The following is a 15145-nucleotide window of genomic DNA, read 5'->3' on the forward strand; positions in this document are numbered from 1 at the left end:
CGTTTTAAGAGGCCGTCTGTCCTGAATAAAGCAGACAAGTCCCTATGTGGTTTGGGACAGCATGACATGAATCTGGATATTTGTCACGTTTTGCCCCGGTTAATGGCATAGAATGTTCGTACGTATGTATCGATATAACATCTATACTTTCTGATACTGAATGTATATGATTCAACATGCATTTGAAACAAAATGTATATATGATTTTTCCTCCCCATTTCTTATTTCGCCCCCTTATGTTGTTACTTTGCCTCTATGCTATTTTACTTAATTCCAGTGCAATAAAAGTAAACAAAGTTAGATCAGAGTTCACTTGTTATCTGTGGCATTGCGATTTCAGCGCTCCGGTGGTAACGTACAGCTCTTGTATCCTGTAAAGCCAGCAGGCGTGGGGTCCGGCGCAGAGATCTGTCACACGGCCCCCCGGAGAGACACCCGGGAGATATGGGGACGGACCAGGACGACAGCGGACCCCGGCGGCAGTTTAATGCGGCCGTATCCGTCATCCAGAGTTTGCCTAAAAGCGGTAGGTGCATTTAAATAGAAGACAGTATATGACACATGCCTGCGCATGCACGATGCATAAATGTAATGGAACTGACCTTCATTGCATGATGTATACAGACCCCCCCTCCCCGTGTTTGTATGGACAGTGGATCTTATCTAGCAGTCCATAGGGAGGTCGAATTCCGAGGTCAGGTATAGCCAAAGGTCTGCTTTGGAAAGGTCACCGCAGGTGGGAGTCAGAGCCGCAGAATAGACAGCATTAGCACACACGTATCTGATCACGTATGTATAATGTACGGTTCCCGTGAGCCCAGTGTGTAAGGACGATGATTACGCCCATATACCTACATAGCAGCCCTGCCAATATTAGCACGGCCCGGGCCATGCATTTCCTATACAGATCAATCCAAGGCCATACTGAGAGGTCAGTAACTAGCCTGAATATTCACTACTGTTCAAAAGTTTGGGGTCACTCAGACATTTCCTTGTTTTTAAAGGAAATACATATTTGGTCCATTCAAATAACATGAAATGGATCAGAAATCCAGCACAAACGGGGTTAATGTTGTAAATGACTATTGTAGCTGGAAACGGACGATTTTTAATGGAATCTCTTCATAGGCGTACAGAGGCCCTTTATCACTCCCATCACTCCTGTGTTCCAATGGCCCTTTATCACTCCCATCACTCCTGTGTTCCAATGGCCCTTTATCACTCCCATCACTCCTGTGTTCCAATGGCCCTTTATCACTCCCATCACTCCTGTGTTCCAATGGCCCTTTATCACTCCCATCACTCCTGTGTTCCAGTGGCACGTTGTGTTTGCTGATCCAAGTTTTCCATGAAAACAGCTCAGTGGCCCCAAACTTTTGAACAGCAGTGTATATGAATTGTAAGAAGCGCCGTGTAAAGGGTTGGCGCTGTATAAATAAAAGATAATAATAATAAATTGCAATCACCAAAAATTCACAGGAGACAAAATCTGCGCGGAACGCAAATGAAATCCCGCAGCGGTTGAAAATATTATCGCTGAACCTTCTTCAAGCCAAAGTCTTGCTTTTGACCTTTTAACTTATAGAGCGGAAAGCACTAAAAACCTGGCAATGTTTCTCCGAGCCGATAATCTTCTGGCCTTTTTATGATTCCCCCGTGGCTCCTCGGCGAAGCTCTAGGCGGCGTATCAGGTCAGCCTTCTCCTTACACGCACTTCCTTCACGGTAACGTAGAATCTGACGGCAGATCGGCCCTATTCGGCCCCGTCTAGTCTGCCGGTTTCTCCTAATCTAAAGGCTCAGACCTCGATCGGTTGTTGGCCTCGTCTCAGGTTCAGGAGCCGTCTGCCTGTCCCGGGCCAGAGCGGTGGCTCAGACGATTGACCTGATATCTCCAGATGGTGCTTTGGACACGAGCGTGAAGACAGTTATGGACAAGTGGTGGTCCACAAAGAGAGGCATGCATAAAATACATAGGACTTACTTGTGTTGGGCGAGTGTTCAGGCTAACGAGCCCAGTAGCCCGCGAGTCGTTTCCGTCGCAGCTCACGGTGTGTCCTCTGCTTTGTGTCTGCTCAGGCTCATACAGTCCATCTTACGAAGAGATGTTGCGTTTCTACAGCTACTACAAGCAGGCCACGGTAGGACCCTGCGCCATCTCCCGTCCTGGATTCTGGGATCCTATTGGCCGATACAAGTGGTATTGTCCTCTTTTAATATACTCACTACCAGCCAGGGCTTGCGCGAGAATTCCCCCGAGGCCTTCCCATTGATCTCAGAATGAGGGTCGCTGAGGAGCTGCATGATGGAGAATATGAAAGCGCTTACTAAGTAATATAATAGGCACTCCTGGCTCTATGGAGCATCAGAATGTCCCTTTAACATATTGTTAACTGGTGGAGAAAACAGGAAGTGGGCGGAGCTTTCGATGAATGCCTAAAGTGCCCATAAAACAGGTTACAGAAAAAAGAGAATCTAACCACAATTTCAGCCCTTGGCATAAGGATGGCCGTTCGATACGCCATTAACATACCTAGGTTACCTGGAGCCCCCCTTGCGGGTAGGAAGTCCTCCTGATGTCAGTGGGTGGTCCTCCTGACGTCGCGGGGCACATGCCATTGTTGGAGGGGGGGTTCACTCCGACCCAGAGTTTCCCTGTAGTGACCCAAAGGAGTCACACTCGGAGACTTCCCAGGTGTGGCCATTACACGTTATCACAAAGATCCCACCGGCATTGGCGGGTGGTCCCACTGGAAGCGCCCCGTTTTTTTTAAGGGGGAGTAGGGCGCGACCCAGAGTTTCATTTGCGGTGCCCCGGAGACCCAGCGAAGTAGAGATTCACCCCGGAGTCCCCAAGTACCATAATAATGCATGTTGGTTTGATGTCCATGTTTTTGCAGGGATGCCTGGAACAAACTGGGGGCAATGAGTCAGGAGGACGCCATGTGCGCCTACATCAAAGAGATGAAGCTGGTGGCTCAAAAGGTATGTAAGCCGGTGATAAATATTGAAACCGCTAATAGACCCCCAGCCACTCCTTACTGTATACTGGATGATTGTTTGCAAATTGACTCTATTCTTATCCTTCTGCACTGGTTTATTAAGTGAATGTAAACTCAATAACTAGTGTGCAAAAGATGTTGTATGATTGCTTTGTGCTTTGTTATAGATAATTAACACGGTGCCCCTCGATGACACGTCTCCTGAGATGTTCGAGCCTTTTCGACCCCTGTATGAAGTGATCCCTGACATGCCACGTCCCCCCGATTCCTTCTTCAAGAAATCCCCTGGTGGGTGCGCCGTCATGCTCGGAATCACATTAGAGGTCTGGATTGGGTACGCTTATCGTGAAATAGCAGGGATCTTCTAAAAATCAATTCGGTATCATCTACCATCACACATCCCTTCGTGGCGCTTTATTGTCCTCGGTGTCAGGAACCCTCCTGAAAACTCTGGCTGGTGCTGCATTCGACCATACAAGTCAATGAAGCCCAGCTTTCTAAGTAGTATTCCTAAGGCCTTTAAAAAAAAACAAGTGAGAGGGATGGATACCGGCTCTTAAACCGAGAAATGCTTTCTCTTTTGTTTGTAGAGCAAGATAATTCCGATGATGAAGACGCTGTACCGTCTCAGGAGGAGGCTGTCTACCCTCCGTCCGTACTTCCCGAAACCTCTCCGAGAGCCGACCCTCAATATGACCAAACTCAACTGTTCTCGCAACCGGTGCATGCTGGGGAGGAAAGACGCGACCCTGTAGGCATGTACATACGTTGTGGCCTTTGTAGGGTTCCTGACTCAAGTTATGATGTTGCTCAATGATCCGCGTCATCGTTGGCAAGCTAGAGAAGCTCTAAAACCATAATAGTTTGGTAACATATGTTGGGGAGTGAAGGACGTAGTGGAATCGCTGCTTTTCTGTTTCTGCCTTCTTCTCTGCTTAATATGAAGGCTTTGACATATGTTGCAGGAGAGGCCTCTCGCCAAGCCCCGTCCGTGAATAAGGTCCGTAGCTGGCCCATTGATGATGACGATTTCTGTGACAGCGTGGAAGACGTGGAGCTCGAAAAGGTTAGAGTGCTTCCCGGGGAATCTGCTCAGCCTAACGGTGTTAGTCTTCCGCTTCAAAGGAACAGATGATGCTTGACAGCATGGCCTTCATGTTCTTCTCCTGCTCCGTCTAAACTCAAAGAATTCTCCCTGTCTCCTTTACTTCTGAAGCTCTGCCTTTCCACGGCTTCAAAGGGCATAACAAATAATCACCTGTTCATCGTACGTAGAATATAAACTAATCCAAATGCACTGATCGAGCCCGGATAAACCTGGCACTTCCCTTCACCGCGCCTAAAAGCTCCCCATTCCTTGATTAGATTGTAAGCTCTGATGGGCAAGGACCTTTTCTCCTATTGTCTGTGTATTTCTTGTACTTCCTATTACAATATGTGTGAATATTCCATAGCCGCTGTCTGTACATTGTAATGTTTAACGTAAATACCCCTGCTGGCGCTATATAAATAAAATATACCTACGGCATTAGGTTAAGAGGGTTCTTCGTTGCCTCCGTCTGGATCAGTGCAGTTAACTGTATCTTGGAAAAGTTGAACTTCATGAACGTGAGTCTTACTTCAACCTCCTTGTGTATCTGTGGAGCCTTACTGAAAGGTTGTAGCTGGCCGGCATCGTGGATGATGTGAAACGCAGTCATTTTCTGGCTCGCTTTACCTTCAGCATTTAGCTTAGTGTTTGCGTCATCAGCAATTATCCCCACTTCCCGTTTTTGTTTGCCCTTCTTTGTCTGTTACTCTTGTATGATGCATGGCTTTGGACAGATGTGGGCGTTTCATTGCTTGGCATGAATCAGTGTGATGTCAGACATTTCAGCTACGCGCGCAATATTCACCCACATATATGATGTCATGACGACGCATCCATTGGTATTCAGGTAGAGGAAGCAAACACAAAACTGAACACTTGTTCCTTTTGCAGGATTGCGAGGGTGCCGAGTCCGGGATACAACCTCAAGCAGCCTCCGATATCCCTGTGTCGAGGCATCGAGGCGGACAGCAGAAGGAGGGCTCGCTAACCAATTCTGCAAGTGACATAGAGATAGGTACATGTCAGGCTCCGTGTAGGCCATGGCTTACGGAATCGTAAGCACAGCAGTCATGTACGAGAATTGTTGTTATAGGAAGAATGGTAATTACCCCCTTTTGAAATTTTAGGGCATAATTCACATGGGGAACAGTGGCTTGAAAACTCTAGTGGACCACTGGTCACAAAGGGACGGCCACCTTATCAGTTGAACCCTCAAATCACAGCCACTGTAGAGGCTCTACAGACTTCTATCCAGGGCGTCTGTCTAAGACTTGAGGTTCTGGAGAAACTCCTGCAGGTAACTATGACCTCACAACCTTTACATTTAATAGGTCATCGAGTTTTGATCTTGTTGCAAAATGACCTCGACATGTTTAAATAACGATGTATTTGATATCCATCCTTGGTAGTGTGTCACTGGATTCGATGGATTGTTCGCTCTTAAAAACTTCCTCTTGGATAAAAGTGAATCAGCTCTTCCTGGTTTAACCCCTTCATGACAGCCTCACAATGCTTTGTGTTTAATGGATGTAAGGGCAACCCACTGTCCTTTAGGGGTTAAAAGCAGTGTAGGCTTTCATTAACACAATAACTGTTTTGCAGAAAACATCAGATTTAATCTCCAGATTCCAAAATATTGTACGGTACCTCCAGATTTTAGAGAAATTCATTTTGATTATATATATATATATACACACATATAGAAAGGTGAGTAAGGAAAACGTGCGGTGCTTTTTTACAAAGAGTTGTCCCATTCTACTGAATTATTAATGTGATGAGACAGGAGAGTATTTAAGATGTTAGTAAATTCACCCATCGATGCCTTGATAGTTTCTGAAATGCTTAGGAGTTTATGGTCCCTCTCGATGCACACAAGTCCACAGGGTATTTCCATTTTGTTTGCGATGTTGGCTTCGGATTTGGGTACAAGAATTGATCTCAGAGGAAGAACAATGCGCCTTTTAACTTTTAGATGATTTATAGCTATGGCTGCGTCTCACTGGTTGTAAAAAAACACAAGACTTTCCTTCTCTCGTAGGATCGGCAACCGAAGAGGAGTCCGGTTCAACCTAAGAAAGCAACGGTATGTTATTCTCTTCCAAACATACATCAGATTAGCTGAATTTACCAAGTATTTGAACATGCTTTGCGTGTTGGCGGGGCTGTGCGTGTGAGTATACCGTCCCTTTAAGCCGATATTAGAGCGCAGAGAAAATGAGAAATACCAATCACCAAAGTTATGGTGAGTAAAGGTGATGGGAAAACCCTTCCACTAAAAATTAAGGGGGTAGCCAGAAGGCTTGTTTTTTCCCCCAGAAATCCCATGGTGCTGCCACAACCGCAGGGGATTCTGGGTAGGCGCATGCAAATAAGGTCAACAACGATCACCTTTTGCCTCCATATCGGAAAATGAAACCGAGAAGTGCATACGGAAACATCCAAAGGCTTGTATCAGCGACACACATCAGGCTGATTTCAATAAGTGTAACCATACACAACATTGTAACATTGTGTGAAACGATGTCTCGGTTGCTGCCGTGCGAGAGACGGCTGTAAGTCTGACCCTTTACTCCTTTCCAGGCACCTTGGAGCTCTCTGCTCTCCCGTTCTCGGACTCTGTTCCTCATCTTAATTTGGCCTTTTATCGTGCACTGGCTGCTGCATAAATTATATAGAAGGAAAAGATGACGTCCGTCTTCTTCAGGGCTAAACCATAAACCCTGTCTTCGGCCATCGCAATGCTGGATCACAATGGATTTAAATAATTAAGAGAGCATAATTACAGCAGGAAATGGGGAAAAATGGACAGTAGTCATCTCTCGGAGAACCCTTTCGCCCCTATTCCTGGTGAAGTCTGTACACCGGGTGCTGCACAGGGGTCTGATCCGCATGCGTCAGTATGGAAACACGTGTGCGGAGGGCTGTATGTGTTTGTATGTAGGAATATAATTAGTAAACCAATTTTTAAGACTGTATAATGTGCAATATTTGGGCTAATGGGTACCAACTGGTGGAGCCCACTGCTATTTCCACAACCGTTTGTATAAAATTCTAATGAAATACAAACTCATGTGAATAAATTATTTTATAATCCCCCTTCGTCTGCTGCTTCTCAGTTTCTTTAAACACACCGAGAAAATAAACGCAAACACGGGTCTGACCTCCCAGGCGTAGTCCATGCGGGGGTACATGGGGCACCGGGACATTTTGTACATTTTGGAGGTACATAGCTGGTTCACGTAGAAATATAGGCTACATCCGCAGACCTCTGGCCCCGCAAAGAAAATAAAACATAATACAGGGAAACGTATGAAAATGTCTACAGAGCCAACAAGACATTGGCCGGTCAAGTAATCTTTGTGGCTTCAGTAAAGAATAATTTGGGTACAGCCAATGGGACACAAGCCGTTCTGGGATTCTCCCTACGTCTGCCAGATATGCCTTCATTCCACATCTCTTGGATGAATGTAGACAACAAAGAAGAGAAGCACTCATGAGAATGAATTAAAGTTCAAGAATGAACCATATAACAATTGAGTCAAGTCTATTAACACATCTCGAGAGCTCTTGTGAGTCTACAGTGCCGTCTACAAACGTTAGGCCACGCAAAAGGTATCACAAGATCTTTGGACTGTCTTAAAGAACATCGGAAATACCAAAAAATGTAACACGGAAAATAAGAAAGAGGTTCTTCCTCTATGGGAAAGGCTGATGGGTCGGGGACCAGAAAGAATGGTCAAGCATTTACGTGACGATATATCAACTATTTGTTGGTACGGCCCATACAAGACTTCATGGATTGGTTTATTGTCCCGTCCTAATTATTTCAAATCATATTGTTGACCCCGGTATCTGCCCAACGGCTTGTAATACGTGAGGTTCTACCGTTTATCTTGGTCATCTATTGTTCCTGGCAAGTATCTCACGGCCTGTTGGAGTCCTTCATATGGTCCTCTCCATCTGACCCATGGTCTTTGCCATTTTCAAGCATTGTAGATTATCTCTATGACCCATGTTATTTAACCCCTTAAGGACAATGGGCTGTGAGCCTGTACATTGTCATTAATTGGTTAATAAGATCATTTGGGAGGCTTGTGGTGGTTTTCTAGGTACTTTGGGACAGCCATCATACGATGTAAAGTGTAGGCACGTGACCGTGTCACACCTGCCCCCCCCCATCACTGCCACATTCCGTCCAGGCAGGAACAGGACACAATACAGAACGACAGGACCTCATCCTTATATTTTATGTAACTCTCAACATATTCAATAATACAGAGTCATGGAACGTTACCGATTTCTATAAAAATACGTGACCTAACGCATGCTTAACTGTCTTAACCCTACGGCAGAGTGGTAGATAAGTGGAATAGCCTCCCAGCAGAAGTGGTAGAAGCTAAAACAGTAAGGGAATTTTAACACGCATGGGATAGGCACATGGCTCCTGAATGTAAGACGAGACATGAGGTAAACGTGGCAGACCAGACGGGCCGAATGGGTCTGATCTTCTAAGTTTAATTTATATCATCACATTTCTTTCACCATAAATATGGCTTTTTGTAGGAACGCCTATAGAGTGACATCAGTCAAATGACATAAGACATAGAATTTAGAGTGACCATGTGCAGGCCAGGAAACCCACTTCCTGGTCTCGCCCACCACACTACTTCCCCTTTAAGACGGAACTAGATCTCGTATCTGTTTACATAAAAACGCATAACGACTTTCGAGCACTAAGCTGAATTAAACCAATACAGTGAAGAATTCTTCCGCGCTCGATATATTTAAACCATGCCCAGGGTAACCGAATAAACTCAGCCAACGCGGAGTAACCTGATTTAAGTCAACATTGTAATAAGGCACTCGTGAAAGATTGTTCTTTATGGTTTATACGCTTTATCTCTACGAACTATTTTTTAAGTCTGTACCTTTTTAGGTTGATGGAGGGGTGCATTCATTCATAGTATTATGCACTCACTAAATAAGAAATGTTTATTGTATCAACAACTCAGATTTTAAAAAAATATTTATACATTAAATCATATTTAAAAAAGTATTGATAATATATACATTTCCACACGCGACGAGGAAAAATGGTATAACCCACGGATGCAAACCATCATAGTCTGATTGGCTGTTGTTGCCGTCCGTTACTGGTCGCTCAGCCAATCCGCGTCTTATAAAAGCGTAGCAACAACCGTTCCTTGCCTCAACCAATGGAAACCAGGAAAGGCAGGCTAAATTACGCTGGTTTTCATTGGCCAACAAAGAGAAAGCGTACAAGAGTTTTATGGGCGTAGTTGTGAAAGATTATAAAACTCTTCGTCATCGATTGGATCCATGGACTACAAGTGCCAGCATGCAACGCTTGCTGGGGAAAACGCCTGCGCGTGGTTGTGGGGGCCGGATCGCTTATAAATAGAAGCGTCCACTCCCCCAAGCTGTGTAGCAGCAGTTGGAGGTTGGCTGGTGTGGTTGTGTGTGAGGAGTAGGAGCTAGAGGCGCGAGTCGGATGCGTATCCTGTATGTGTATCGTCAGCCAGCTGGTGGCAGTGCCTGACGACTGCATTCCTGTGCAGCGCTTACTCTACTGCTTCTCGTAGGGACGCTCTGAAGAGCCCATTATCTCAAGCGCCTGCTGGAGCGCAGGGAACACCTGAGGAGAACTGACTCTACTTCCCATCGGCTCCTAAGTGTCAGAGGACTGAGGTATTGAGAACACTTCTGAGAGCGAGGGGAACTTTGCCAGCTTCACCCACGGGTGGGAGCAGTGGGTTGCCATGGCAGAAGTTGGAGTTCAGGAGACAACCGTGCCTTGCAAAAGTTTGACAGGTGGGGACTCCTTGTTGCCCTGTAAAGATGGTGATGGGTGGGGGCACAAAATAAAGGAGGAGAAAGAAGAGTGTCTGAAGAGGGATGCTTCGGCCCTCTCCTGCCCAGAGGAAGATGACCACAACAAAGTGGTCGGTTACCAGAGGCCAGGGCAGTTTGTTAAATGTAAACAGGAAGATGAATGGAAGCAGTTGGGCAAGAAAAGGCACAGGAGACGACCTTCAAAAAACAAGAGGCGGTGGAAGCCTTACAATAAGCTGACCTGGGAGGAGAAGAAGCTACTGGAGGAGAAGGAGTCTCAAAGAGCCTCCAGAATGAGAGCAGAAATGTTTGCCAAGGGGCAGCCTGTGGCTCCGTACAACACCACCCAGTTCCTAATGGAGGACCATGTGCAAGAGGAGCCAGACCTTTGTCCCCCACAACGTAGGGCTCTTCCTCTTTGCAACGCCAACTCTTCCACAAAAGGTGACAGCACAGAGGAAGACTTGGAGGAAGAAGAAGACGGGACAGGCAGTGATGGGATGGACAGCAACGATGGGACTGAGTTTTTACAGAGGGACTTCTCTGAGACCTATGAGCGGTACCATGCAGAAAGCCTGCAGGACATGAGTAAGCAGGACTTGATTCGCGAGTACTTAGAGCTGGAAAAGTGCCTCAGTCGGATGGAAGAGGAAAACAATCGTTTACGACTCCAGGGAATGGTCGGCACGCAGGTTGGTGGGCCGCAGGACTCCAGGATCAGGGAACTGGAGAAAGAGTTGGAGAAACTGAAGGAGGAGAATGAGAGGCTACTTCGAGAGAAGGAGTTGGTTGTAGCCAACCCAAGCGAACATTGACCCTCAACTGCCTACCTTATTGCCATTGCACCTACCGTTTGTTTATGTGTAAGGATGAAAATTTTCAATGTTGACTTTTTTTCCCCCTTTGTTGTATCCTTGGATTATCCAGTCGGTCGCAAAACTGTCTGAACAAGTTGCCAGATGTGCTGATAAATTCACCTTCAACCCATTGCAGAGATCCACGTCCTTAAAGATCTCCATTTTTAAGTTCCAGAACAACTGAAATAATGGACAACTACAAACATCAAACGGCGGTCGACCTTTATTCTGTTAAAAAAAAAAAAAGTTTGTATAAAGCCCTGACTACGCAGATTGGGACTTATCAAAACCATGCGGTCCAGAGACACTTTTTTTTGTTTTATTGTGGTTTTGTATTTTTATTTTGTTACTCATTTCCCATGTTCTTAAATACATTAGATTTTCCCTTCTGATTTAATTAATGCATTTTTTCCCCCTTTTCAGTCCTGTAATATTTTTTTTTTTTTTTTTAAATAAAATATTTTCAATTGGAAAGAAAAGTTTTTGATCTGTAATTATTATACTAATAAACGTTGTACCGATTTCTGGGTCTTTCCTGTTGAAGGTTAAAATTTCAAATATGTTTAGATTTCACCTATATGCATCCAGAAAATTAACTTGAAGTTCAGCTTACCATGGAAGGACTGCCCAGGAATAACAATCCTATAACCTCAATGTTTCGGTTTTATAGAATGTGACTTTAGTATTGAGGTTGTGAGAGTATCTTACTTAGTAAAGGAATGAAGATTGTGTGTAGACGTTGGGGTGTGTGTAATATATATTTATACAGAAGACTACTTACAAGCTTTTTGAACTCTATTGTAGGGCCCTTCCCCACATAAGTAATTTGAGCAACTCATCTGAAAGAGCGGATCAGGGGTAATTTGTGTAACACAGAAATCATAAATAACATCTTTAAGGTGTGTGTGTGTATGAATGTAATCTGGCATCTCCTCTTGATAAGTTAAACCGATATCGGTCCAAGAGCGGATGGAGCCTTCAGTTGAAGTTGAAACGTGTTATAAAGCCAATGTCGAAAACGTGTGAGTCACCAGAGTAACATATGGCTTTATTTACAATGTATCACTTCATGTTTTAAGTGAAGTATTGTGAAATCAGTGGCGTAGTAGAAGCTACGGCCTGGTAGAGCCGTGGGCAGAATACAAGTTTGGACAACCGCTCTCGCCGGAATCTCTTATAGATGGCACAGAATGAATGCATTTTACAGTGCATTGTTGGTTTACAGTTTCTGTACATGTTCTTTATACTCTTCTATGTTGATTTTAAGGGTAATTTTTTTTTAATTTCCCTCTTGTGCTTCTTTTGTACCAACTTGATGCCTAATGGATACAACATTGCACTTTCCATGAGAAGTGACCAAGTGCATAGGTGACCAGACCCAACAGCTGCGCTCCGCCAAATGCTTCATTGTATATTGTGAGTTTCTCTAATTTTGTAACTGTTAATATGGTGTAATATTAAATCTTGAAATGGGGGTTTAGAAATGATGGTGAAATAGCTCTTATGAATGGTTTACAGCTATAACCAGGAAACTGCTGCCTTCACCTACGATTGTATATTTGGAGCACGTGAAATGCGTGAGGCAGTTGTCGAGGGGGGGTAGTTAATTAATTGTACATCAGTCGGTAAAAAGAAAAAACAGTCTATCTGGCTTCACTCCCACTTAAGTTTTATCGCAGATTTATTGTTTTAAATCATAACTGAGTTAGATGAAGATGGAGCAGCAACAGAACCTACAGGAAGCAAATTATCACCGTGTGAAGTGTGTCCTGTATTTATTGAGCCGAAACTGAATTTACCATAAGTTGCTCCAAACTCAGTGACAAGTGTTCCAGGTTCTGAAAGTCAGGGCAGTTTGGATCTCAAGTTGCCAGGGTCCTCCCAACCTGTTTTTGATGATGGCAATGCGGGTATCCTTAATGCGTGAGAGAAGACCGGCCTTGGGGTCAATACGACGAACCATTTCCTTTGGCCCCTTTAGAAGCCTTCGGACGCGGTATCTGTTTATGGTTAAGTCCCCAACTCTGCCATTGTATTAACTCACCACGGTGCCCTACATTTTAAAAGGTCCTTCTTTCCCTAGGGCCTCCTGGTAAGAGGTTCAGATCAACTCTACCAATGGTATTCAATGGTCCAGAGACTGGATCCCACACAGCTGTGGTGGAGGTCCTGCTTGCCACACCATGTAGTATCAAATGCCGCCTTAGCCATGCTTGGTGCTGAAGCTTGCTTGCATTCAGGGTGCCTGTGGGTTCTCTGGTGTTTCAGGGTTTTAGTATTGTCACTGTATGGAGCTTCTGTGAAAGTTGCCAAGGGATGAGGATGAGTCCTGACCAGACTGCGAAGGAACGCTTTGGCTCTTAATTGTACATAGTTCTCGTGGTGTGATGATATTTCGGACTGAAGTATCGCATGGCCATGTTTTCGAGATACACACCTACTGCAAAAGTCACTGATGTGACAAAAGGATGGGCACTGGAGCTTCATCTCATCGCCGTCTCCCCCCGCTATAAGCATAAAGCGCACCGAAGAAGCCATATTTTCTTGAATCCTCCTGAGACATGCTTCGGAATAAAGGACAGAAAATCTTTGTACTCCACGCGTATTCACAATAATTTAAGATGCTTCTTGTTTTCATGTAACCAGATGGGCAATACGTAAAGTGTTACTTTGAACGCCCAGCTGTTGTCTTCTATCTCGCTCTACTATACAGAAGAGCACTGAGGACTCGGTCCCCGGTTGTTGGAACCTTAAAAGAATTGAAAAGATCAGCCTTGCTGGTGGGACTGTCTCAACTGCAACAAGCCTGATGGTGTTTATGAATAAGCAGGGGCAGACAGACTGCGACAATGACATCGGATTTAGAGTGCAGCTGCCACCGCTTCATTTGGGTTATTATTTATATTGAAAGGGCAGTCATGCCCGTATATTTTGTTCTGGGATCCGAGCCAGATTATGTTTGGCGATTGTCCTAGGGGTGCTGGGGCACGGAGCGCATGCTTCCCAAATGTCCCTGTTTAGGATGGGCAGTCTCTTTTTAACCCATTCTTTCTCTGATGTTTCCCTCGTTTCTAGAAGCTCAGAATGTTTGTTGGTCTGACCCAGTATGATGGCTGTACCTCCGTACGCTGTAATCCTCTCCGTGCCGAACGCTGCCTCTCGGTGACGATGCATCACGAAATAATCACACTTTATTACGCATACCGGGCAAGCACGCTTCGAGGCACAGTGCCTCTTCTTCAAGATTCAGGTGCTGGGTTACAGCGTATCCGTGTTCTACGGCCGTAAAAACCGCCATGATGGCTAAAGAAACCGCAACGTTGCCCATCTTCATCAATATATACATTTCCTCTATAGAAAATGTCACATGGGACCCGGTCTCTGAATAAACCCTCTAACCATGGCAGGGTTGGGGGCAGTTATTATCCTTTATAGGTTAAATAGGGGCTTAAATATTTAGCTTAAAGTTATTCGTGATATTTGCACTGATTTATTCGCAGACCGGTCGCATTTTGTTGTGGAATACACCATGTTGTCACACATTGGCTATTAAATGGTTAACACATAATATGATTAATATCAAATAGAAATGTATCATATATATATATACATTCATATATATTAAATATATACATACATATAACACACACACTCTCTCACTCTGTAGGTTTGTAGCGTTTACACCCACTTCCACCACTAGGCCGCAAAGCCTCGGGCTGGAGTTTAGGTTGCACACCCAGGTGAGCGCTACCCCGCGCGGCGCAATATTTACTCACAAACACAAAAAAACTATATTGATACCGGGTCATCTTTTTTATTGTCAAACGCACTCGTACACCGGCCACTAATGAAATATAAAGCGGGTAATCAGCGGTATATTGAATGCATACGGGTTCGCTGCACCGTAGAATGCGGCTTTTGAGGAAAGAACGTTTCATTAACGCGGCGGACAGGTCAGGGTTTTCGTCTCACCGGGACCGCGCATTTATTATAACGTCTGCAATGTCTATAATATATCCGTTAAGGAAAGAAAAGAAGGGCGGGCGCGTAATGTCCTGCACCAATCAGATAACGATTTTGATTGGATTGACAGGCGAGCCTGCTATATGAGGAGGCGGGCAGTGCGCCCGATGGACTGGGTTGTGCACAGTGGTGTGAGGTGGCTTGTTTGGATTCTCCCTGGCCCATAGCTCTAGGGGCAGACATATTTCTGGGTTATTGTTACTAGGCAGTGTCTGGTCACCATGCTCTTAACTAGCAGTTTTCTCAGGGGTTGCCTGACAGACATGTCCCACCAGGCCTAGAGGATCATGTTGCCTTTTACCTCAAGAAGCTGAATACACA

At 44.9% G+C, this 15145-nt stretch overlaps 2 protein-coding genes across 2 annotated transcripts; both read left to right on the forward strand.

Moving 5' to 3' along the window:
• The first annotated feature begins 444 nt into the window (after positions 1-444).
• Positions 445-9751, forward strand: LOC149274453 (acyl-CoA-binding domain-containing protein 4-like). The gene is made up of 9 exons (XM_089505483.1): positions 445-526; positions 2079-2199; positions 2900-2984; positions 3169-3289; positions 3592-3752; positions 3948-4067; positions 4983-5106; positions 5219-5388; positions 9695-9751. The coding sequence occupies exons 1-9, from the start codon at positions 445-447 to the stop codon at positions 9749-9751; spliced, it is 1041 nt and encodes a 346-aa protein (XP_089361609.1).
• A 120-nt stretch (positions 9752-9871) lies between these two features.
• LOC149274454 (protein HEXIM1-like) lies at positions 9872-10759 on the forward strand. The gene has a single exon (XM_089505484.1). It carries the CDS (start codon positions 9872-9874, stop codon positions 10757-10759), a length of 888 nt encoding a protein of 295 aa, XP_089361610.1.
• Positions 10760-15145: the final 4386 nt, after the last annotated feature.

This window comes from Sceloporus occidentalis, unplaced genomic scaffold, assembly GCF_023333645.1.
Source record: "Sceloporus occidentalis isolate IW3139 unplaced genomic scaffold, rSceOcc1.0.p SCAF_330, whole genome shotgun sequence".
Classification (NCBI taxonomy): Eukaryota; Metazoa; Chordata; class Lepidosauria; order Squamata; family Phrynosomatidae; genus Sceloporus; species Sceloporus occidentalis.